Source organism: Leuciscus leuciscus (genome assembly GCF_965113295.1).
Source record: "Leuciscus leuciscus genome assembly, chromosome: 9".
Taxonomy (NCBI): domain Eukaryota; kingdom Metazoa; phylum Chordata; class Actinopteri; order Cypriniformes; family Leuciscidae; genus Leuciscus; species Leuciscus leuciscus.
Window position 1 is genome coordinate 21,185,755 of NC_138733.1, and position 23,672 is coordinate 21,209,426.

The window sequence follows — 23,672 nt, forward strand, 5'->3', positions numbered from 1 at the left end:
GCTAGTGTGATTTGTAAACCTGGTTTGCTCTTATTGGGATAACTGTCAGGGATCACAGTGTTAGTTTTAAATCAAAATCTCTTTGTACACACAGGCTATTGCTCTACCTGTGTGGCGGTCAGTGCGACTCAATACAGACATCTTCCCGTCCACGCATCCTTCTTCTCTCAGACTCTTAAAACTGTCCTGAAGCATAAAGATGTTCATTTAAGGAACACGAGGTGTCAGCCATCCACCTTCCAATTGCACCGGAACATTATTAGTCACAAAAACACACACATAAAGCCTCTGTGACATGCGTTCGACACACACACACACACACACACACACACACACACGCACGCACGCACGCACACACGCACACAATTAATGAATGCATGAAATTTTAACACTCGTGACATCTGCTACATACACAAATAACCATGTACCGCCTTTACATATGGCCTAATAACCAACATTTATCACCAGTGGCAAGATGAAGGCATTGAATACATTCGCAAACATTGTTTGCACTGTTGCAAACTGATGGCTATCTCACAAGTTACCACTCAGCGAATGGGGAGCACAAGCTGAATTCATACACCACTCAGATGGATACAAGTTGGTGGCTTTGCTAGTGAATAACTTAAGAGTGCAGTTGCAACAAGAGAACAATAGGGGGCGTCTGTGCAGCATTGAACAGGACTCCAGATTGACAATGTTAAAGGCACTGCTGTCAGATTCCCAATGACTCACGTGATAGTCACAGAACAAGAGTGTCTATGCCAGCTAGAGCACTACAGATAGGCTACATCATGTAAACTCTGTCAAAAGATATTTTCTTCTAGAAATATCTCACATTCGCTCCAGGTGTCTAAATCTCGAAGTGACATTGTAGACTGCAAAAAAATCATTTCTTACTCAGTATTTTGTCTTGTTTTCCAGTACAAATATCTAACAAGTAAGAAAAGCATTTTTTGCAGTGTAATGATGTTACGTCACGCATCAACTATAGTGGTAAAATATGACACCAAACTGACCAGGTAAGTTGATTTTAAAATGTCAGAACACCCAAAAAAAAAGACGACATTATTTACTTATCCTCATGCCATTCCAAACTTGTATGACTTTCTTTATTCTGCCGATATTTTGAAAAATGTCTTGGTGGTTTTTAGTCCATGCAATGAAAGTCAACAGGGTTTAACGTTTTGAACCTCATTGACTTTCATTGTATGGACAAAACAGTTCTTCATGTGCATGTTTCGGAAAGAAAGAAAGACATAGAAAGAAAGCCATACAGGTTGAAATAACATGAGGGTGAATAAATTGTCTTATCTCTGTAGGGACTTCAAGAACTGGTTTGGGAATTACGTCAGACACAACACAGTACGTTAAACCTGGTCTAATGGGAGCCGAGAAGAGTATTCGCATGAGGTGTGCTGTTAGTTGAGGAGTTAGTATGAGGTATTATGGGGGGCGTCCTTTTAAATAAGTCATTAAAACCAGTAGTTAGACGTAATAAGGCTGGCTAAGAGTCAGTTTAGGCTGGGACTGGACCACAGTTTCATCATAATATACTCTACTAGAGCCTAAAACACTGAGCAACACACAAGTACTCTAGACTTTGCCTTTACCCACACATAAAGATAAAACATCTCTTTTTGTCTTTTATTATATATCATTATATAGTATTAGACATTCAATAAATTTCTTTGTATCACTTTTTGAGTCTTTATATACTTTCTTTTCATTTGGAATGTACTGAGTCCTGTAGCTTTCTAGTTCGTTTAGATGCAGTGCTGCATGTGGCTGCAGTCTCAAACGGGGTGGATGTGGTTTAAGTGTCTATACTCGATCTAGGGGTCTGACTGGTCAGCGCTTCAGGCCAGCTTTAGCGTGCTGACTGGGAAGGAGGGCATTGTCACCATAGTGACTGGGTTGAGGACGGTCTGTCCCACCAGCTGAGGGTGATGGGTAACCACTTGAGCACCCACAGCCGTCTGCTTGCCAACCATGGCGGCTTGTGCGGCAGATACCGAAGTGCCGTTCATCTGGGCGTGAGAGAGTGTGTGCGCGATGTGGCTCATAACCGTCGGCTGTGTGACCGTAACGGGCTGAGGGTAGATTGCAGGAAGATGGGCGACAGTGATATGGCTAATGGATTGAGGTCCGGGAGCCAGCTGCACCGAGCTCGAGGAGGAAGGGGAGATGTGGGCCATGTGCTTGGAGCCTGGATGGATGACGTGGTTGATGGTTTGGATGACAGAGGCGTGCGACGCCGATCCCGCGTGAGCAATGACGGTAGGCTGCAGGCTGGCTGTGGTCACTATATGGGTCTGGGCCGGAGGTAGGGTCTGCAGGGCCGGAGCAGATGCTGGGCCATTAGGAGCTTGTGCTGGCATTGAGGACATAGCCGGAGTTGTGAACAAGGCGGCGGCGGCCACAGGGGATAGTTGAGCTGAGGGACTCGGGGACAAAGTTTTAGACTGTTTGTGTGGGATGGAGATGTGCTGTGTTATGAGGGACAGGGCAGAATGTGACTTCTTTAACTCTGGCTGAAGCGCAGCAGGCACTTTGAGTAAGGCGTTGGCCGTTGGGGATAAGCTCTCATCTTCGATATCTTCATCGATGTTGTCTTCACCTTCTGTAGAGACAACAACAAAATAAAAAGGGTCAGAAACTATTAATAGATTGTTAAAAACAAGTTGAAGAATGAAATTGAAGTAGGAACTTTTAGCAGATATACAGTACTGTATCTCTACTGTATCGTTCCGTGGTAATTGACAGATATAGACAAACCCTTCTGCAAGACTAACCTGAGGCAGTGGAGGTAGAGGCCTGGTCATCATCTGGTTGCACAGTCTGTCGAAGAACACGGTCGATCTCGATCACGTCCAATCGCTGACTCAGCTCGTTCTTCAGCTCAGCCAGTCTCTGCTGCAAGGCGATCTTCTCCCGCGCCAGACGTTCCATCTCATGCTCGTAGTCTTTCTCCTTCCTCTTCAGAGTCTACAAGGGGAAAATGAAGAAATAAACAACTGAGCATTTATCCTATGCATTAAGAGCTGGCAGGGTACACTGAAAATCTATAGCTGCAGCAATTAAATGTCACCTTGCTGTGCAACAAAAAGAATACAAGACCAGCATTTCCATGCACTTCAGAGTTGGCGGCTATTTCCTTAACCCCTCTATTATTAAATAAGACCTGCTAAAGCAAAAGTAAAACATCACACAGAAAAAAAAAAAAAAGGGAACTGGTAACAGACATAAACAACTGGATGTGTGAGAGCTTAAAATACAGGAAGAAATGTTACATTGTAGGTACACGTTTGCAAACTACTCCATAAATGCAGAATAATACTATAAATCCAGTGATAGCTTATAGATGTGGGTAAAATAAAAGGCATTATCATTACAATATAATTTATATCTCATATGTGTATGTGTGTGTGTATATATATATATATATATATATATATATATATATATAGAGAGAGAGAGAGAGAGAGAGAGAGAGTTCCCAAGTAACTATTAAAATAATATATTACAAAAAAATATACTTTATGGATTTAATCTCACTTTATTAACCAATGCCTTTGCTGCTGGCCTTGGACGATCCAATTCAACCTTAGTAATGAGCAAAAATTACTTCAGATAAACATCACATTTGTGTTTCATTTTTTGATTTTATTGCTGAAGTAAGTGTTGAACCTTCTTGTCCTGTGTCATATTCTTCTGCTATTCAGAATAGCAGCTCAGCTAAAAGGTTTGTTTGAGCTGCGCCCTCTACTGTACAGGTGTGAATTCGAATTTCCTTCTGCCTGAGGCTTAGACATTTCACTTTTGGTGTGAAAAGGCCTTTACATTTGCCAAAAATAGAACTTTATCTATAAACTTTACTATATGTATAACCTCTCATTATATATGCATTTGTGTCATTTATTTCCCTCTCTATATAACATTTTTACATGATTTCAAATATAAGGTAAAAGACTCTGGTCATTCTGGTAAGGGATTATTTTGCGATGACAACCGATAATATCTCTTACTCATATCCTAATAGAGCACAACCAAGGCTGCTATAAGGAAGCATATGGGAATTTCTTAGATTTGTTGTAAGTGAAACAGATGTCACATGCTTCACTGTAAGTGTGCCTGTAATCATCTATAGGCGTGGAGGTTAAGTTCCTGGTCCTTCCTGGATGTCCAAATACACACCTCCCCCACCGTCTGTTTTTGCTTTCATCAGAGCCCTGCCACGGCCACTCTCTCACACTCACACAAACACGTGGATTACCCAAAGCATGACAGCACCTCCCACTTCTGGGAAGGCATTCACTTAGTGTGCAAGAGTGCACACGCTGAGTAACATCAGTGGGTGGAGCTCATGACGCGGGAGCTCGGCCAATCACAAGTGGACATCTGGGTAGTTTGAGCGTGCCAAACAAGAGTACATTTCTACCTACCCACATAAACACATACTGATCCATCTTCACAAACATGAGGTAAACTGTAGATCAGAGAAACATGAAGCTCCAAACACACGCAGAGATAGAGTGAGAGGGCAGGGACAGAGGACGAGACACTGCACACACTGGGCAGGGCCCAAGTGACCCAGTTTCCCTGCACTGTCAGCTGACGCATGAGAAACAAACAGGCAACGAGGACACAGCAGTAGCTAAAGACCTTAAGAGGATGGAGAGCAAGAGATTAAGGGGTCTGTGCACAAACAAGGGGAAATACACTCAATTAAAAACCATGCTGCTCAGTGACCTGACGTGTGAACGGAATGAAATGTGAAGTTACTTAAAACATAAAAAAATATATAATGGGAATTTTTTTTTTTATGGGAAATTTGTTAATATATTCACAAAATATTGTACAATATATAAATATTTTATATATAATAATAATAATAATAATAATAAAGTTAATGGTGCTCAGCGATTTGTCTAATGTGTGAACAGAATGGACTTTTAAATGTTATAAATATTTTTGGTAACAGTATGGGGAACACATTAAGTATTAACTACAACTTTTGCCTCAAACTCCTAATTTACTGCTTATTATTTGTTAGCGAGGTAGTTTTGTAGTGTTTAAGTTTAGGTATTGGGTAGGATTAAGGGATGTAGAATAAGGCATTGTGCTTTATAAGTACTAATAAACAGCCAATAGCCTAGCAATATGCATGCTAATAGCCAACTAGTTAAAAGTGAGAATTGAACCCTAAAATAAAGTGTTACTTTTTTAAATCTTTTTTTTATAATTATAGTGTCAATATATATATATATATATATATATATATATATATATATATATATATATATATATATATATATACACAAAATATTGTACAAATATATATATATATATATATATATATATATATATATATATATATATATATATATTTGTACAATATATGAATATTTAATATATATTAAATATAATATTTGTAAAAAAAAATCTATTCTAACTTTTTTAAATTTACATTTTAAAATAATATAGTAGTAGTAATAGCATTCATGCTCAATTTAATATTGAAAAATAAATGTTATGCATTATATTTTTTTATATTGTGTTAAACAAAACAATATAATAATATTATTAATAATAATAATAATTTATTTTATTAACAAACCTGAACTCTGAAAGGTTTATAATAAATCTCTCTGTGGACAAATGATTGTGAAGCTTGTCTAATGACATGCTCTTTAGGAAACTCAAAGAGCACATTCAAATTCTGGTATGTGCCAGAAAATTCGTAGCATATAAAATATAATACATTTAAAAGACACACTAACCCTCAAACACTGAGCAATGACAGTGATGGAGGACGCACATGATATTACACAGCTCATCCTTCTCCTACACCACGTGCGCTGAACAAGCATGGCATTGCAGAAACAACAACAGCGTGGAAACACGATCCAGGCCAGTCATTTGATATGGGTACAGGTGTCTGTAGATCGCAAGACAGAAGATAAAGAGGGGCTTCCAGCTCGACTCGGGGTCGATAAGGTCTATTCTTCTGCACTCGTCTCGTGAATAATGACAGGTCAGTGGGCCAATCGATACACCCCACTTCCTTTCCAAAGCTCAGAGTGCCCTTTTGCCTCCCAGAGGCGTTAGCGTCTTTAACTGCGTCTCATTTCGAAGGCTGCGTCCTCCGTAGGTCGCGTTTGTCGGCCGCATACGTCATCGTGGGCTGCTTCATTTCAGTAAACTGACCACTACTTTCCAAAGTCAAAGAAATTACAACAGTTCACGCTTGACTAGGAATCATTTTATAATGGTTTCTTTTCTGAAATAAGACATCCTTTATGACGTATGGGGCCCTTCGGAGGACACAGCCTTCGAAATGAGAGACAGCTTTTTTCTCAGCAAATTAAATGGGAGTACTGGACTGTTGTCAAGGCAACAGCGGAAAACCGTCCCAGTTGCCGTGGTAACAGGAATGGTGAACGGGCAGCAGAGTGTGACAGCGTGAGCATGTGCTGTCTGCACTGGGCAGTGGTATAAAAAGCCTGTTTGATTGAGCACCTCTCAGTGGCTCCATATATAGGTCTAGTGTGCAGGACAGAAGCTTAACGTAACAACATTAAAGCTGCCGTCGGCAACATTTTTTTGATCATATTCAGTGTAATCGACACTATAATCCGACAGAACAACATAAATAAGGTGGTTTTAGAAAAAAACCCGAGCTTCTAACTCCACCTGGAGCGTGTTATTTGTTTTGCAAAAATCCAGCGCTCCCGCTTCATCAGGTCCAATCAGCGCAGGGGGGTGTGAGATCTGACTGTCAATCACAGGTCGTGCACACGCCACAGATCCCCCCTCACTCGCGCACGTTAATATCACATGCACACGCCACGCCTGAAGTTCGCCTGGAGATTGCATGAAGCGTGATGGCGGAGAGAAAATCTACTAACAAGCTTCCAATTCCTTGGTTATTGCTATCTATGGATAGATTAGCCAGGGCTGCCTACCTCCGAGTCCATGGTGTTGATAGATGCTGAAGAGACGGACGCGTTCACAGAAAATCAGGTACACACGCACAGTGACGCACTGACGAGCACGACCTCGATGGGAGGGTGCTCGCTGGTAGTGGGGAGGGGCATGAGAGTTGTAAACATTCAAAATTTTGGCTAATCGACCCAATCTGCCAGACTTGCCGACGGCAGCTTTAACAGAAGGAATCAGAGCAGCAGAACTTAAAATAGTAGCAATATGTGTGACCTCAACTGATCCTTCACTTATCCCCACTTTAAAAACACTGCTGACCTATTCTACCTCAGCAACTGTTGTTGTCTGCCATTTTCTCAGACAAGCTTTTGCTCTTTTAATATACATTATCTTTCAAAAGTTTGGTGTAAGATTTTTTAATGTTTTTGAAAGAAGTATCTTATGCTCACTAAGGCCAAAATTGTATCAAAATGATGAAATATCATTACAATTTCAAATAACTTTTCTATTTGAATATATTTTCAAATGTAATTTATTCCTGTAATGGCAAAGCTGAATTTTCAGCATCATTACCCCAGTGTTCAGTGTCACATGATCCTTCAGAGATCATTCTAATATGCTGATTCGGTGCTCAAGAAACATTATTATTATTATCAATGTTGAAAACAGTTGTGCTGCTTAATATTTTGGTGGAAAGCGCGATACAGTTTATTAAGGATTCTGTGATGAATAGAAAGTTCAAAAGCATTTATTTGAAATAGATTTTTTGTAACATTTGCTGAATGAAAATATTAATTTATTTAAAAAAAAAAAAATCTTACAGACATTCAGATAGTTTAGTGCAATTTTATGGAAAAATGTGGGAAAACGCTGTTGCCAGATCACTTGTAACGGTGACACAAGGTATTCATACAGGGTTAGTCTTTTATCCCAAATCAGCAATCTCATAATTCATTCTAGCCCTCATAAGAGTAATACCAATCAATTATTTTTCCTTTATAAGCACAATTTACTGAACATCATGCCGTTTATAAAAATCTTCCTATGGGATGTTCTGCAAAGCTCATCTGAGTTAGTAACCAAGTGCGGTGCTGCTTAGCGAATGGACAATTACAACCATAAACCTCAATTTGAAAGACAATCATGCTAATATACATGGATAGAAAATAATATGATGTGAAACACTCATTATGCCAAGTTCAAGGCTAACTATACAGATAAAGCTAATAGCACTTTTACGCCCACGTTAGCTAAACCGGACTACATTTATACCAGAACACAAATCTAATACTGAATCTCAGTGCAAGCATTTCCTTACAGTATCTTCACATCCGTCATAAGAGCCGTCTCTGGTCTTTTTTTACAAGTGCGCCCTCCTTTCCCTTGGGGGCCAGTACATTCCTTGCTAGCTGTCTCCACCAGGCCCTCATGGACCCTTCCTCCCACCGCTGATGAGGCATGCTGACAGCTCTCTGGTCTGCGTACTACATCAGGCGCAGCTCCAGCTCACAGCTGTGCATGCCTGCCTCTGTTAGTCTCTCTCACACACACACACACACACCGGCCTGCTCTACAAACACCCAAACCCACTGAACTCCTGATCCGTGGACTGGGGCCCCATTCCTTCCCTCCTGCTCCAGCCCAGGACAGCTAAACCATCTCCTGACTCAATATGAGTGAGATGTTATCATCTCCTGCATAGGAATAACAACATCTGGATGGTGTTTGAGGAGGAGATAAATGTGAATCATTGTCGTATTTATATCCTGGAGGACATGGAGGTAAAATCAGGTCAGTGCCTAGTGGCTGAGCGATATATCATCAAGGCCGATATATTGGACGATACTTGCCATTCTTTAATAATCAGCATTGGTCGATAGGTTTTTCTGCTTGGCTGATGTGGGGGAAGCGGACTCAGTATTTTTTACTGCGCTGAGAACACCAGCGCCTGAGGGTCAGAGCTAACATTCTCCATCGTAATTAGTTTACTGCTTCTGTTTAACAGTTCCGTCTAATAAATCATTTTAAAGTAAAAGGTAATAGTGTTTTATTCAAATTTATGTGAAAAATACTATAATGTAGTGGTTCTCAAATTGTTGCGCCTGCCAGGGGGGTGGCTCACACAGGTACTGCAAGGGAGATCAGCAGAGGAAAAAAGAAAGAAAAAGCAAACAGTTGTGGCAACATCATTCGAGTGTGTGATTGGTGGTTGGCTCTCTGCCTTATAAAGTGGCACCGAACAACAATTCCTCTAAAACTTCCTTCTTCAGGCAGTTAACTTTGCACTGTCTAAACAACTCCAACACAGAAGATCCACGCCACAGAAAAGCACTTCAATCAGCAGACGGCATCAGCTGCTATTGTGAACTCGCCGTTCAACCTTCAACAGCAGACCAAACGTCTACACGAAACTCACGTTCACACGCTGCAACAGTTAGGGTTAACCGTCTACACGACGCGACCGTTGCAAATCCATTTGTCCTTTTTGTTAAGTAGCGCGAGCACTTGGAGTACGGCATAAATAGAACAGGGCATCAGTTTACTTTTGGGGATTTGTCGTGTCGGGCCACATCCAGTGTAGACAGAATCACTGATTATAATGTTTTATTGACTTTGTCGCGTCACACCGCTAGCATCTGGTGTAGAAATGGTTAAAGTGAAGAGTTTTTCCATTACATTTTCATTTATTTTTTTGTGAAATTATTTGGTTTCAGGGGCGCCTGAGTTTAAAATGTTTGACCAAAAAAAAAAAATCGGTCACCCTGCACTCTAAGGGCCTCTTCACACCACACAGACAAACACCAACACACAAGTTGGTCGTTGGATTTATAATTTTGTGAAAAATCATCATGTTCACACTGCCCCAACAGACACAGACAAACACTGATTGAAAAACCCCGACCAACACCATCAGGGGTAACACACTGATCTGACAAAACCCAACAAACGTGTTTGTTAGCGTTTGTCTGTGCGGTGTGAATAGGCTATAAGATATCGACATTAGGCATAAAAAAAACCCAAGCTGAGCACATGACCTCCCCATCCCCCATCGGTTTGCTATCTTCAGTTACTCACTTAAGCTCCGCCCCCATGACTATGCACATGCAAGTGTGCATTTGCGTCGTCACGTTTATGTATATACAAGTGTGCGTGCATATGATGGATTTGTATGAGGTAAAAATTGACCTGATGTTGTCACATGCAGTGTTAGATGGGGAAGGGGGGGGTCCTGTGTTTGCAGACTCCGTTCTGCAGAACAAAAGAAGGGAGAGAGAGAGAGCATATGAGCCACGTTGCAGCCACGCTCTTCCTCATAAACAAGCCTGCAGTGAAAGATATTCCGTGACTCCAGTTTGAGGCATTTGGTAACTCGGCCTATTCAAGCACAGCTGTAAATCTCACTGAGTCTCTGGTTTGACGTGGTGCTGAAAAAGAGGAAGTCTTGTACTGCAGTTTATATTTGTGTGGAGACAGAAAGCTCAACCTACAACTAATATATCCTTTGACTGCCACTGCTTGTTAATAGTTTGGGATTGATTAAACCTATCCTGGGATGTCATCAACGTCAAATGCAAACTTTTTTCACTTAGGAGGTTGTCAGATTGATTTTTTAAAAGAACATTGATCCTGGCTCACTTAATTCCCTAGTGTAAATTAAACACCAAAAAGACGAATGATTATTTATATTACAAATACACACACACACACAGTTCAAAAGTTTGAGGTCAGTAACATTTTATTTAGAAAGGGAGCATTAAATTGAACAAAACTGACAGTAAAGACATTTATTATGTTACAAAAGATTTCTATTCATCAAAGAATCCAAAAAGTATAATTTTTCAAAATTGTAATAATATATGCCAGTTTTAACTGTTTTTTGATCAAAGAAATGCAGCCTTGGTGAGCATAAGAGACTTCTTAAAACATTAAAAACTCTATCCAACCCCAAACTTTTGAATAAGAGTGTATTAAAAAAAAACTATATTTGCCAATCTTTAAATTAAAACAGAATATATGAATTAGGTTGGAATTAGCATTTTATAATTGCAACTGAGCTAGATAGCCAGTAAGAGGAGCTTTTTCATGTTGCTAATAACTCTTTTTATCCTAAAAGTTTTGAGCGACATGAGGATAAATAGATGACAGGATTTTCCATTTAAAGCAAACGATCTGCAGATGGTGCTGACATTTACCAAAGAAGACTTGTTGAATCAGCTACAATGAAATTGCAGTGGTTTGTACAAAAACAAATGAGTCTTTTAGCATACGTAGTAGGAATCATGTGATCCTGCCCACAAGGACAAGCCACTAGTTTCTGCAAAGCATGATATAGCTGACCAACTGACCCACATCGGCCTTACTCTACACACTGCTACACAAAGGCAGGAAATGAATCAGGTGGATTTCACAGGATTCCTTCTGGTTTTGCAAATCCTGATGACATGTCCAATCACAATCCTGCTGATCGTGACACATCAGGGTTCACGCAAACATAAATCTGCGTCATAAAGCTCACTGATATTTACAACTGACCTTGTAGATTTCACAAAACACCGCAAAAGTAAGAACAAAAAAAATTCTCAATACTATTATCAGGTTGAAACAATACATCAGTCACACAGTCAACACTGAAACACAATGCACTGCAAACTGCTAGGCAAAAACAGGTCCTGCAAGGTTGCTTAAATAAAAGGCAGCACCTAATGCGGGGGTTTCAGGGATGTGGCTAAACTAAGATGGAGCTCTACGAGTGTGCCGTGCTGCGGCAGGAACAGCGGCTGGAGGGGTGACGTCACGAGGCTCTGTCTAGCCATGTGCTCGCTACTCATGTGGCCGTGGCAGGGAACATGAAGGAGAGGCTGGGGGAAGGAGGAAAAAAAGCACAGAAGGAGGGAGAAATGGAGGAGGAGCTCTGAGCTACATGACATGGAGAGAACGGCAGGGAAACTCCTGAGACTTATCAGGACTGTAGGATAACATTTAAAGAAACAGTCACCAGAATCTGTTCACTGTTATTATGAGATATAAAATGAGACTAGTGTAGCATGGAAAATTAATATATAGCTGCACATTGCAAAACAACAATATGAATGAGTCAAAACCACAAGGACTGCTGAGTGACTATTTCCTCAAGACTTTCCACGACAAACAAATTTCTCTGAATATTCAGAGAAATGAAACTAACTTTTTTCAAACTTTTTTTCACCCGCCACACATTGTTTTTTTTATTTCTATATAGCTTTAATTATGTCAGTTTTAGTAAATTTAGTACTAGTTAGCCAAGGCAACATTTTTAATTTTTATAAGTTTTTCATGTAATATTTATATTTTATTTCATCTCTATTTCAATTACCAAAAACAATTGTAATAGTTTTAGAGCGATACGGTTCCATTTGTTAACATTAACTTACATTGCAAAACACTTGTTAATTTCAACATTTACTATTACTAAAAACTAAAGTTGTATCTGTTAATATTATTTAAAGGATATAGTATAGCTTTTATTTTTATATTTTCATCCTTCATTTAAATATTAGTAATTTTGCTGTTTTTTTGTCATTTTATTTTAATATTTCTATATAGCTTTAATTAATTTTTATTTCAGTTTTAGTGAGTTTAGTATGTTTGCCAAGGTAACATTTCTAATTTTCATATGTTTTTCATGTAATATTTATATTTACAATAGTTAACAACATTAGTTAACATTGATAAATGCTTTAGAAGTATTTTGCAATGTTAATTTCAACAATTACTAGCACATAACTAAAACCTAAAGTAGTATCTGTTAATATTATTTAAAGGATCTGAGTTAACATGAACTAACAATTCACAGTTGTGTTTTTATTAACAACGATTAATTAATACTGTAACAATCGTATTGCTCATTGTTAGTTAATGGATTATCTAACGTTAACTAATGGTACCTTATTTTAAAGTGTTAATATTTTAATTAACAATAACGACACTGGTATGTTACCGTCTGGCCTAAACACATAGTTATTGTCGCAATTTGTCCCGCGAATAATGAATCACTATCAATTACTTCACTTTGAACGTCAAAAACCAGATTTGACCGACCTGGACACACACTGTGCCGCCGCCACCTCCAGAGACCATCGCAAAACACACTTACACGCAAACACAACAATAATCATTAAAAGAGAAGCCCCGTGACCTGCAGGCACACACTAATCTTTTAGCAGGAACACAGGACAAAACAGAAAGGGAGATAGAGAGATACTGGCTGGGAAACAGCTCATATCACTGACTGACTAGCTAAAAAAATAGACATGAACTTCTCACAAGCCTGTTGTCCAGAAAAACATTCAAAGACAGTAATTATTCAGTGTCACCAATAATAAAACATCCAGAATGACTAACTAAACAAAATGTTACGTTGCTGTTTTTGTCACACTGTATCAGCGAGCTTTGGAAATACTGACAACACACTCCTGAAAGGTCCTCTCAAATAGAAAGTTGGGAAGTCTAATTCATTTATGTTAATTATGTCAATAAAATGTATACATAAATGTATTTTTAAACAATGTAGTCACTATAATTGACTTTGTAGTATGATTTTCCAAATACAATGTATTGTACAATATACCACCATATATTCAAAAAACTTCAACCTCCCAGAATACTGAACACATCCTGCAGAAATCCTAGCAAATGGCTGGTTGTTTTCAACAGGCCATGTGCTTTAAAGACATACACCTTAAGCTTGGTTGAACAACAGGCAGCAGAAAGCGGGAAAAGCGATAATGGTTTGGCTGGTCGGTCTGTCAAATCTAACAATGGCTAGAAGCGAGCGGCTTAAGGGAGGGAGGGGGATCCAGTGACACGACTTCTGTTTCCACACTGCCCTTGTCTCCTGCACGTCTTGTGCCTCGGCTAAATCAAATCCTTTGATTTGATTGGATCTCTTCTTCTTCTAAAGGGTCTGCCTGTAGCCGAGCACATGTGTGAATGAGGCGCTGGTTAAATCAGATAGAGCAAAGCTTATGATCTCGGTTTACATGAACCAAATTGAAGTGATGGTTAAGGGAAGGTGCTCTGCTCACACAGCAGGAGGGAAGCAATCCTGCTAATCTCGAGCTTAAGATCAATCAAAGAAGTACTGGAAATATCTCATTTTCAATCTTCAGACAAAACCACTGCAACTAACAAACTCATCGGGTGGTATTCCCTTCTGCTCGAGCATTGTTTACACGTGTAAATATACACCTCAAGTCGAGGTCAGATGACGTGGGGAGAGATGTAGACGTACAGCAGACAGTGAAGATATATAACCAGAGACGGCGTTGAACTTACCTGAATGTATCTCAAAGCACTTCTCAGAACGCTCAGATTGGAGGTCTTCTTTTCATCAACATTAGGGATGTTCTTCTTCAGAGTCTCAAAACACTCCTTTAAGTGTGCACGTCTGAAAAAAGAAGATCATTTATAATTAGAGAAGTTATAATCGACAAGGGTTATTCCTAGTGACAGCATTCACTTATTATTTATGATTTTAATAAAAGGCCAATAGCAAAATCTGTTTTTGATTCATTTGTATATCAATCAATGGCAGACTTGTTTTGAAACATCTTTATTTTTGGCACAGGAATTATACTAGCGTACAAAGCTTTGGGGTCAGTAAGTTTTTGCGTTTTGTTTTTTTTAAAGAAAAGTATTCTTTAATTCAGCAAGGACACATTCAATTGATCAAAAGTGAAAGAAAAGTAATTTAAGGACTATTTCAAATAAATGCTGTTCTTCGAAACTTTCTATTAATCAAAAAATCCTGGAAAAAAAAACATCACGATTTCCACAAAAATATTAAGCTGCACAACTGTTTTCAAAGGATAAAAACATAAAGAACATCAGCCCCAAAACAGCATATTATAATGATTTTTGAATTATCATGTGACACTGAAGACTGGACTAATGATGCTGCAAATTCACTGTTTCAGTACATGAATAAATTACATTTTAAAATAGAAAACAGTTATTTTAAATGATAATAATATTTCACAATATTACTGTTTTTACTGTGTTTTTTTATTAAATAAATGCAGCTTTGAGCACAAGAGACTTCTTCAAAAGCATTTAAAAATCTTACCCTCCCAAAAATTTGAATGGTAGTGTACACCTTCCATCACCTTCTATGTAGAAAAGCATTGGGTGAAAGTCATTTAATAGAGGTAAACCAACAGCAATCAAAGATGACCTTACCTGTTTTTTTCGAGCTTATTGTGCACTTCTCTCGTTCCTGCCCTGTAAACACGTCATACAGTCTTTAATAGTTAGCTCCCAAACATAATACAAACTCACAGCCATAAAACCCGCTATAAAGTTCTCATGTGATTCAGTCTTAAACACTGGTCAACATGGTCATAAATGACAGCTTCGCGCCCACACTCACCCGCCAGGTCTTTTCTTGCCATCCAAACTACGGTGGTCATCGGACGGGCTGAGTTGTGCTGAAGAAGGTCCGGGCTGGGGGAGAAGTGCATGCTGGGAGGACGCGATGATGGAGTCCGGGAAGGTTTGGAGCTGCTGGGCCAGTTTGGTGCTATTGAACGGAGACAGTGATGTGGTTTCTGCCTTCACCTGAGACGGGATGAGGGGGCGCTGGTGCAGTGCCTGCTGGTGTGGCAGCGAGTGGACATCTTTTCTGGGTGGCGTGAGGTGGGGTGCTGCCGACGGGCTGAGAGCTGTGGTGGGGGGTGGAGGGAGGGCGGGAGGAGTGGAGGCTACCACCGGGATAGGGATGACTGTGATGGGCATGGTGGGGGGAGGGGGTGGGGGTGGGGGAAGAGGCTGGGCCGGGGCAGGTATGTGGCGATGCTCAGGTCCGGACTCCTCCACCCAGGTCACATGGTTCATTCGAATGGGCTGAGTATAAGAGTTGACTTCTGCTCTCCGCTTCTCCGCCTCCTGTTCACGGCGCCGCCTTTCCTGAAGCTCATTCTCTTCTGTTGAAAAAAAATACAAAAAATCATTAATTATACACATTCAGAACCTATTGGTTCTTCAATGGTACAAAAAAAAAAACACACATAATACATATTTATAAGGAATGTACTGATATTACATTTTTGGACAATACTTTTTATGAACCAATTATTTTCATGTTACGGCTGTTAACCAATGAAAGACCAGATTTAAATAAATAAAAAATCAAACACTAAAAATGTATTAGAATTTTAATTTAGGCAGCACAGCATTAGTATTCACAGTATTTTTCATTGTTATTTTAGTATAATATATTATATCATAATATTTATTAATATTTTGAATTAGCTTTTATTTTTATACTTTCAGTTTAATTTTAAAATTAAGTTTTAATTGTTTTGTTATGTAGGTTTTGTAATTTTCTATTTAGCTTTCATTTATTTTATTTCAGTTTTAATAATTTTAGTACTTCAACGTAGACAAGTATTTCAGTTAGTTGCCAAGGCAACATTTCTAATTTTCGTCTGTTATTTAGGTTGTTCGTCTAACAGTTACATTTTATTTTATTTCAGCCCTATTTAAATGAACAAAAAATAGTTTTAATAGTTTTAATTAACGATAACAACACTGCTTTTAATAACAGTTGATAAAAATACATAAAAAGTAAAAAACTGATACATGATTGTAAATTATTTTTCTAAAATTAAATGAACGCTTATTTTATTCAGCGTTTACTCAAAAATGCATTACAAATCTGTATGTAAACATCCATCCATTATATCAGTCTATAAACATTCAGGTAACATCTATAACAAAAATACAAGATAATAAATAATCAAAATGGATGTCCTCTCTGTCTGCAGTCTCTCTTCAGTATGACCCAGTAAACAGTGTTCAAGGAAATGTAAGAGACTGAACTGTATGTTGAACACTGCAGTAACCTTTGACCTCACACATATGATGTAATAACATCTCATCTAAACTAGGACATATAATGAAGACAAGGCAGCCACAAATCAGTATAGGTCAATAAAGCAGCCTGAGATTATATCTGTCTCCTTTAAAGGAGCTTTTGTGTGTGTACAGACAAATAAGTGTTACTTGTTAACAATGGGGGATAGAGACTACACTGTTAGAGCACATTGTGTACAGGCTTCAGGCTAAAGTTTCTCTGGCCTAAATGGAAACACGATTCTTGCCCCCCTTCTACCACAATCCCTTCTTCAGCAGGGCTACTCCAAAACACCACAGGACGGCCTTCTGAACCTTCGCCAAATCTTCAGTATCAATTATACATGCCGTTGCACCCTACTTGACACCGCTTATGAAAAATAGAGACATTGGAGAGACACACAAACTATTTTTTCACTTAGAGAGGAGAACTAGAACTACATATGATGCACTAAAGGACTTCCACTGCTGTTCACCAGTAAATAAATTAAGGAAGTTATGTCTATTTTAGGTGAAAAGATTGCCCCCAGACTGAACATTCAATCACTTTGTTTTTCCCCCCAGTTAAATGTTTATCCCAGTTTAATGTGCAAACCCAGGTAACTAAAAGTAACCCATTCGTAGGTTGATTTTCCTGAAAAGTATGTACACACACAGTAAAATTAAGGTTTTTGAAAGACATCACTTATGCTCACCAAGTTTACATTTATTTGATAGAAAATACAGTAAAAAACATTTATTGTGAAATATTATTACAATTGAAAATAACAGTTTTCTGTTTTAATATATTTTATTCCTGTGATGGCAAAGCTGAATTTGCAGCAGCCATTACTCTGCTTTAACACTACCCTGGAAATCCAGAGTTCTCGCGAGAGCACAAGTTGAATTTGCTCAGTGAGTTTACTCTGGCGTCGAGTAATAATGCTCATTAAATATGCCCTTGTATCCGAGCTGCACCAATCACATCGGGTTATCTGATATAGATAGAGGCGAGCTAAACAGATGACGACAGCGCTGTGACGTCGAAGTCATTAGTAAACATTGGAAGATTGCTATGGATGAACACCAGTTGTTTGAAACGGCTTTGGCCGCTACAATGAACGAGTTAGACTTGGCTTTTTATCTAAAAGAGGAACAGAAGATGGCCCTCGAATCGTTCCTTTGCACGAAGAACGTTTTTGCTGTTTTGCTGACCGGATACGGCAAGAGTCTAATCTACCAGTTAGCTCCGCTGGTAGCTAAGCGTATGGGGCTTATTGTGATTGGTCGTAGTGTTATCCAATTGCGTGCAGTGAAATTTTCAAATGCACACTTGGTGCCGCCCCTCGAGCTGGCCGATTTTCATTAGTCGATGCCAGACCATTAATCTTTCAGATTTAGGTCTGGATTTCCAGGCTACATTAACACTGAAATCACCTGATAAACGTATAGGTTTTGCTCAGCTAAAGTACATTTAATTATTATTAGCTCACTGTTGTGGGGCTGAGGGAGAATTATCCTGGTCAGTGGTTTTATGGTTAATCCAAGTCAATTTTCATTCCAAAAGTTATCTATACAAGGGGCGTTTCCTACGAGGAGGCAAGGGAGGCAGTGCCCCCTCACAAAATTGGATGAGAAAATAAATAATCCATGTAACAAAAATAAAACAATGCAAATAATACAAAATGTGACATTTAAAATGCATGCAAATCACCCGTTTCTAATGTAACACTGTCCAACAGCGACACCCGCAGGTAAAGTTACAGTGGGAGTCCGTGTCTCTCTTGCCTCCCCTGAGCCCATTGAGTTTTAACAGACCCCCTAAAGCATGTGGTGGGTTTGGTGGGGAGGAAATTGAGAATGAACGGGGAAAAGTCAGTGAGAGGAGGCAATGCCTCCATCACGCTATGACTGGTTTGTGCAATAAATCCCGCCTCTTGTTTTTGTGTGTGTTCCGCGTTTCGCGATTAAGTCGAAATGAACATTATGGCATTAATGGGAAGAATAATTTTAAAACTAAGTAAACATCTCACCCACTTAGATATCACCTCTTTACGTCAGGTCAAAATCAAACTTGACATGGCCTGAAAACATAATAACTGAATATATGTAAATATATTGTTTAAATTATTATTGTCGTGAGTTATTATTAAATAATACATTAATAACATTGTACAACTGTGTTTGGTTTCTTTTTTTTAAAATGTAATGTAATGTATATTTAACCAGAAAAATGTGACAACGTTAAGTCTACCTGGGACATCAATTTACATTTGGACTTTACCTCATTTCAGAACACCAGTGACTGCAAGCCACTGGCCTATATGCACGTCCCTAACCTATCAGCCAATTAATGCCAATTAAAACATTAAAAAAAATTCTAATTGTGCAATCTAATGCTACTTGTTTTAAAAAATCCTCTTAGCGCCCAGGGTAGTAAAGAGGTCACAGGCATATGAGGTGCCCTAGATAAAATGAAAAAGACACAGGTGTGTGTGTGTGTGTGTGTGTGCCTGGAACGTCATGAATCTCATTAGGGTGAAAAGCAGGACAGCATCAAATCATGTGCACTCAGAAGATAATGAGACTTAAGACAGTCATTCTTATCGTGTGTGTCAGCGAAGGGGGTGGTGAAAGTGCTCCGACCTAATCTCAGCCAATCACAGCGCAGCAATCCACCCCCAACCAGTCACCACTATAATATTTGAACAGCGCACGCTGCCTTCCTACTCTGAAAAGAGATGTGGGGTTGGGAGGGTTGGGAGGGGTGGGGGGTGGTGGATGTCATGGTGGATGTCTAGTTCCTATGGAACCAAACAACCAATTACCAGAATACACAAGGAAGCACAATACACACGAAAAAACAAGTCTTTCAAGTCTACATAAATTAAATGTGACTGTTTGGTCCCTCCCTTATCTGACATTACGAGTAATGTGACATATATACACACACACTTAATAATAAAACTATATATATATATATATTTATATGTGTGTGTGTGTGCGTGTCTATGTAAAGATATAGAGATATATGCGTGCCTAGCATAAAGAATACACACACACAGACATACACACACACATATATATATATATGTGTGTGTGTGTGTGTGTGTGTGTGTATGTCTGTGTGTGTGTATTCTTTATACGCACACACTTTATATATATATGTGTGTGTTAATGTATTACATAGACACGCACGCACACACACACATATATATATATATATATAAAAATGTATACACACACGCATATTCAAACACATATATTATGTAAACAAAAACGTTTATGTTAGATGCAATTAATCGATTTGACAGCACTGTATATATTGTCAGACAAGGAAGAGAAGCCCTCAGGTGTTTCTTTACATAATTCCCATGGAGAACACCTGACTGTCCAAAGTATTTTGGTATACTTATTTAACACCTAAAGGCAAAGGGTAACTGCACAAAGGAAATGACTGTCCACCAGTTTGCAATGCAATTTACAGCTCAGCTTAAACTGCTATCTGAATGCTTTTACCAAGTCACATGCTGAGTAGAATTCCAGTCAGCTGTGGTGAAACACAGAAGTGAAACTGACTGAGAAGATTTCTACCACGCGCGTAGACTGGAGTAAAATACATGCATGTTAGTAAAAAAATAGAACACTGTTAGACACTGCCTATGGGAGGCCATTTGCGGCACTTAATAAGCATTTAACAAAATGAAATATCAAATGAGAAATAGAAAATCAGCTGAAAAATCAATTAAGCAATACATTTTTATAAAAAATAAAAAAAATCAAGTTTGTTTTACTTATATAGCACCTTAAAAAAACAAACAAACACAGCTGACCAAAGTGCTGAACAAAACATAAAACAAAGAAACACGTCAAACCACACATTCATGACAGAAGCTCACAGTGAATTGAAAGAAAGAAAAAAAGTTTTAAGAGATGATTTAAAAACAGTTAAAGACTGTGCCGATCTGATATCCGCCGGAAGGCAGTTCCACAGCCTAGGGCCGGCAATAGCAAAGGCTCTATCTCCTCTATAATTTTTACAATTTGGATAAATAAATAATAATAGTATTCAATTTGAAAGTGCAAAAAGAAAATATAATATTCATCCATGTTCATGTCAACTTCATGCAGCATGAAAAATAGTATTTTATATATATATATATATATATATATATATATATATATATATATATATATATATATATCAATTATCAAATCACTTTGTAATAACATACCAAAATGTTCTTCGTTATTAAAAATCAAACTAAACATTATTATAAATCAATATTTTAATAGCATCAATTGCTAAACTGAATAATGTATTTTCAATTATCTTTGACATTATATCAATATCTAAAATGATTCAATGGGTTTCTCAATTGATTGCGTGATCCTAAAGCCAACAAGCTTGTCATTCTTTCAGTACTTTGCTAAGAGCAACACGATTATCCCAAAAAATACAGGAGTGCGTTATATAACTGCAGTAGCCTACATTTCGGAAAGGCAAGCATGGGGTTACTGTCCTACTTTGCCTCTGGTTGTAAACCCCCTCCCTACACAGAGGAGCGCCTGGCGCGCACATGGAGGAAAGGGGGAGGGCTCTGTCCACGCGGTTCTTAAAAAAGGCGTGGCTATGGCAGACACGTCACCCGGTCGCTTAAGGGGCGTGGCTACAGCTGACACGTCACCGAGGAGCTTCAGAAAGCGCCAGAGGACTCATGCAGCGCGGGAGAGAAAACAAAAGTGAGATAAATAAGCCGTACACTATTGCGCTGCAGAACACCATAAGAAAATTAAATAACACATTACACCCAAACCTTCCTACAGAAAGGATGCAGATAAGAGCTGCGTAATGTGATACTTGAGACATTATGTAAAGAGCAACTGGCACTCGCGCACGTACTTGTAAGCCACCGCCCTTAAAAGCAAGCAGGTATGTTTTCCTACATCGACACTGCAATAAAGTGTTCAATCACTAACTACCCCAACAGTCAAAGCAGATAAACTTACATTCTCTGCATTTTTATGCTTGGCTGTCACTATGCGAAACACATCAGTTTACTACACTAGAAAGTAAGCGTAAGGATATTATACTGCAGTTTTGCAGAGTCTTGTTATTATCGGATTATTCACAACAAAAATCTTGGATGTCACGCACTACACCGAATCCTGTAATCACAGCCTGTGACATCACATGCAACAATGTCTCAAATTAACCGGCTACTCCATTAGAGAACAACACTGATTCAGTAAAGTGACCCTCTGCCTGTTATAGAGGACTGCATTCCCATAATTTTCCTTTCTTACCACGTGCTTTCTGTTGTTGCAGGGCTTGCAATTCCAAAAACTTCGCCGCCTCTAAAAGCGTCTCGATACTCATCTCTTTTTCGTGTTATGGTCCAGAAAACGATTGGAGAACTGAATTAAAATGCTAACTAGTTAGATTCAAAAGCTTCTGCTCGGGATCCAATCTTGTCGTCTATAAAAAAAAAAATTATAAAAAAAGGAAAGACGTGACTGGATCCCCCTTGAAGTCACTCTTCCACACGCACGTAGAGGAGTCACAACAAGATGGCGGGTTATTCAGTCAACACATCGGGCCATTGTACAGACAGTTAGGCCCCGCCCCCTGATTCGAGGACCACGCCCCCACACGCGCTGGTTTTCAAAACACGGAGATGGCCGTTCTTCATAATAGTCGCATATTTTCGTCAAATTACGACAGAACGCGAAATATTATAAGGTCAGTAATACACGTGTACTGCAACGTTTCTTTACTATTGGTAAAAAGGCCAACAAAGAACCCTTAAAATGTGAATGTCAAATCCAGGTTTTACGCAATACTCCTACACATACCACGGCTCAACTTGATTAATAAAACATGAGATTAGAGCAGCCAATAGGAAAGAAGACACACAAGGCATGGTATCTGCTCACATGGGTGTCATTCTGCGCGGATTGCACGCCAACTAAAAACGAAAACGCAACTGCAGACAGACCCATATTCCAACAGGCAACGAGTATCGATAAACAGTCCGCAGAAACATGATTGGCCTGTGACCAAAACGCAATTTCTGTGAGAAAGAACAAAGATCCACAACAGTTCTGAACACAATATAAGGACTTAAAGTGATAGTTCACCCCCAAAAAAGAAAATTCTGTCATCGTTTACTCACCCAGTCACCCTTATGTTGTTCCAAACCTGTATGTGTTTCTTTCTTCTGTTGAACTAAAAAGAAGATATTTTGAAGAATGTTGGTAACTAACCAGACAGTTGATGGCACCCATTGATTCCCATAGTAGGAAAAAAAGTACTATGGAAGTCAATGGGGTCCATCAACTGTCAGGTTACCAACATTCTTCAAAATATCTTCTTTTGTGTTCAGAAGAAAGAAATTCATACAGGTTTGGAACAACACGAGGAAGAATAAATGATGACAGAATTTTCTTTTTTGGCTTAACTATCCCTTTAATGTCCTCATAATATAGGATAAACCAGTACACACATATATAAACAGTATGCACACACTGCTTTACAGCAATATAAAAATCTTAAGTTTTATTATAGCTAAAAACTAAATGTTTTTGTCCTCCCACACTACTTAATATTTATACTAATTAAAATGACAACCATTTTCTGTGACCAGAGACATGCAACTTTTCTACAGAAAAAAAATCACCACATCTATCAACATTTTATGCCAATAAATAAATAAAGTCCACTTCATGGCTGCTGTCCTTTTTCACTGGAGATCCTATCAAAGTACCAGAGAATCTTTTTCTTTGCTGCCATGAAACATGCACTGACTGAATAAAGGGCCAGTCATGTGACTGTATCTATGGTAACTGTTGAGGCA

General features: G+C 38.8%; 1 protein-coding gene across 1 annotated transcript; it reads right to left on the reverse strand.

Annotated features, from left to right (window-relative positions):
- Nucleotides 1-1,633: 1,633 nt before the first annotated feature.
- Nucleotides 1,634-22,410, reverse strand: mnta (MAX network transcriptional repressor a). Its single transcript, XM_082180523.1, has 6 exons — nt 22,123-22,410; nt 15,353-15,905; nt 15,163-15,204; nt 14,260-14,371; nt 2,796-2,988; nt 1,634-2,623 (listed from the first exon to the last, which is right to left on the reverse strand). The coding sequence occupies exons 1-6, from the start codon at nt 22,193-22,195 to the stop codon at nt 1,860-1,862; spliced, it is 1,737 nt and encodes a 578-aa protein (XP_082036649.1). The 5' UTR covers nt 22,196-22,410; the 3' UTR covers nt 1,634-1,859.
- Nucleotides 22,411-23,672: the final 1,262 nt, after the last annotated feature.

Excerpts from the sequence above, each read along its gene's own strand:
- mnta (XM_082180523.1), bottom strand. The coding sequence starts at position 22,195 with ATGAGTATCGAGACGCTTTTAGAGGCGGCGAAGTTTTTGGAATTGCAA. Across the intron at positions 2,989-14,259 it reads GTGCTTTGAGATACATTCAG|ACTCTGAAGAGGAAGGAGAA; the intron begins GTAAGTTCAACG and ends TTCCCCTTGTAG. Across the intron at positions 2,624-2,795 it reads CTCTACCTCCACTGCCTCAG|AAGGTGAAGACAACATCGAT; the intron begins GTTAGTCTTGCA and ends TTGTCTCTACAG.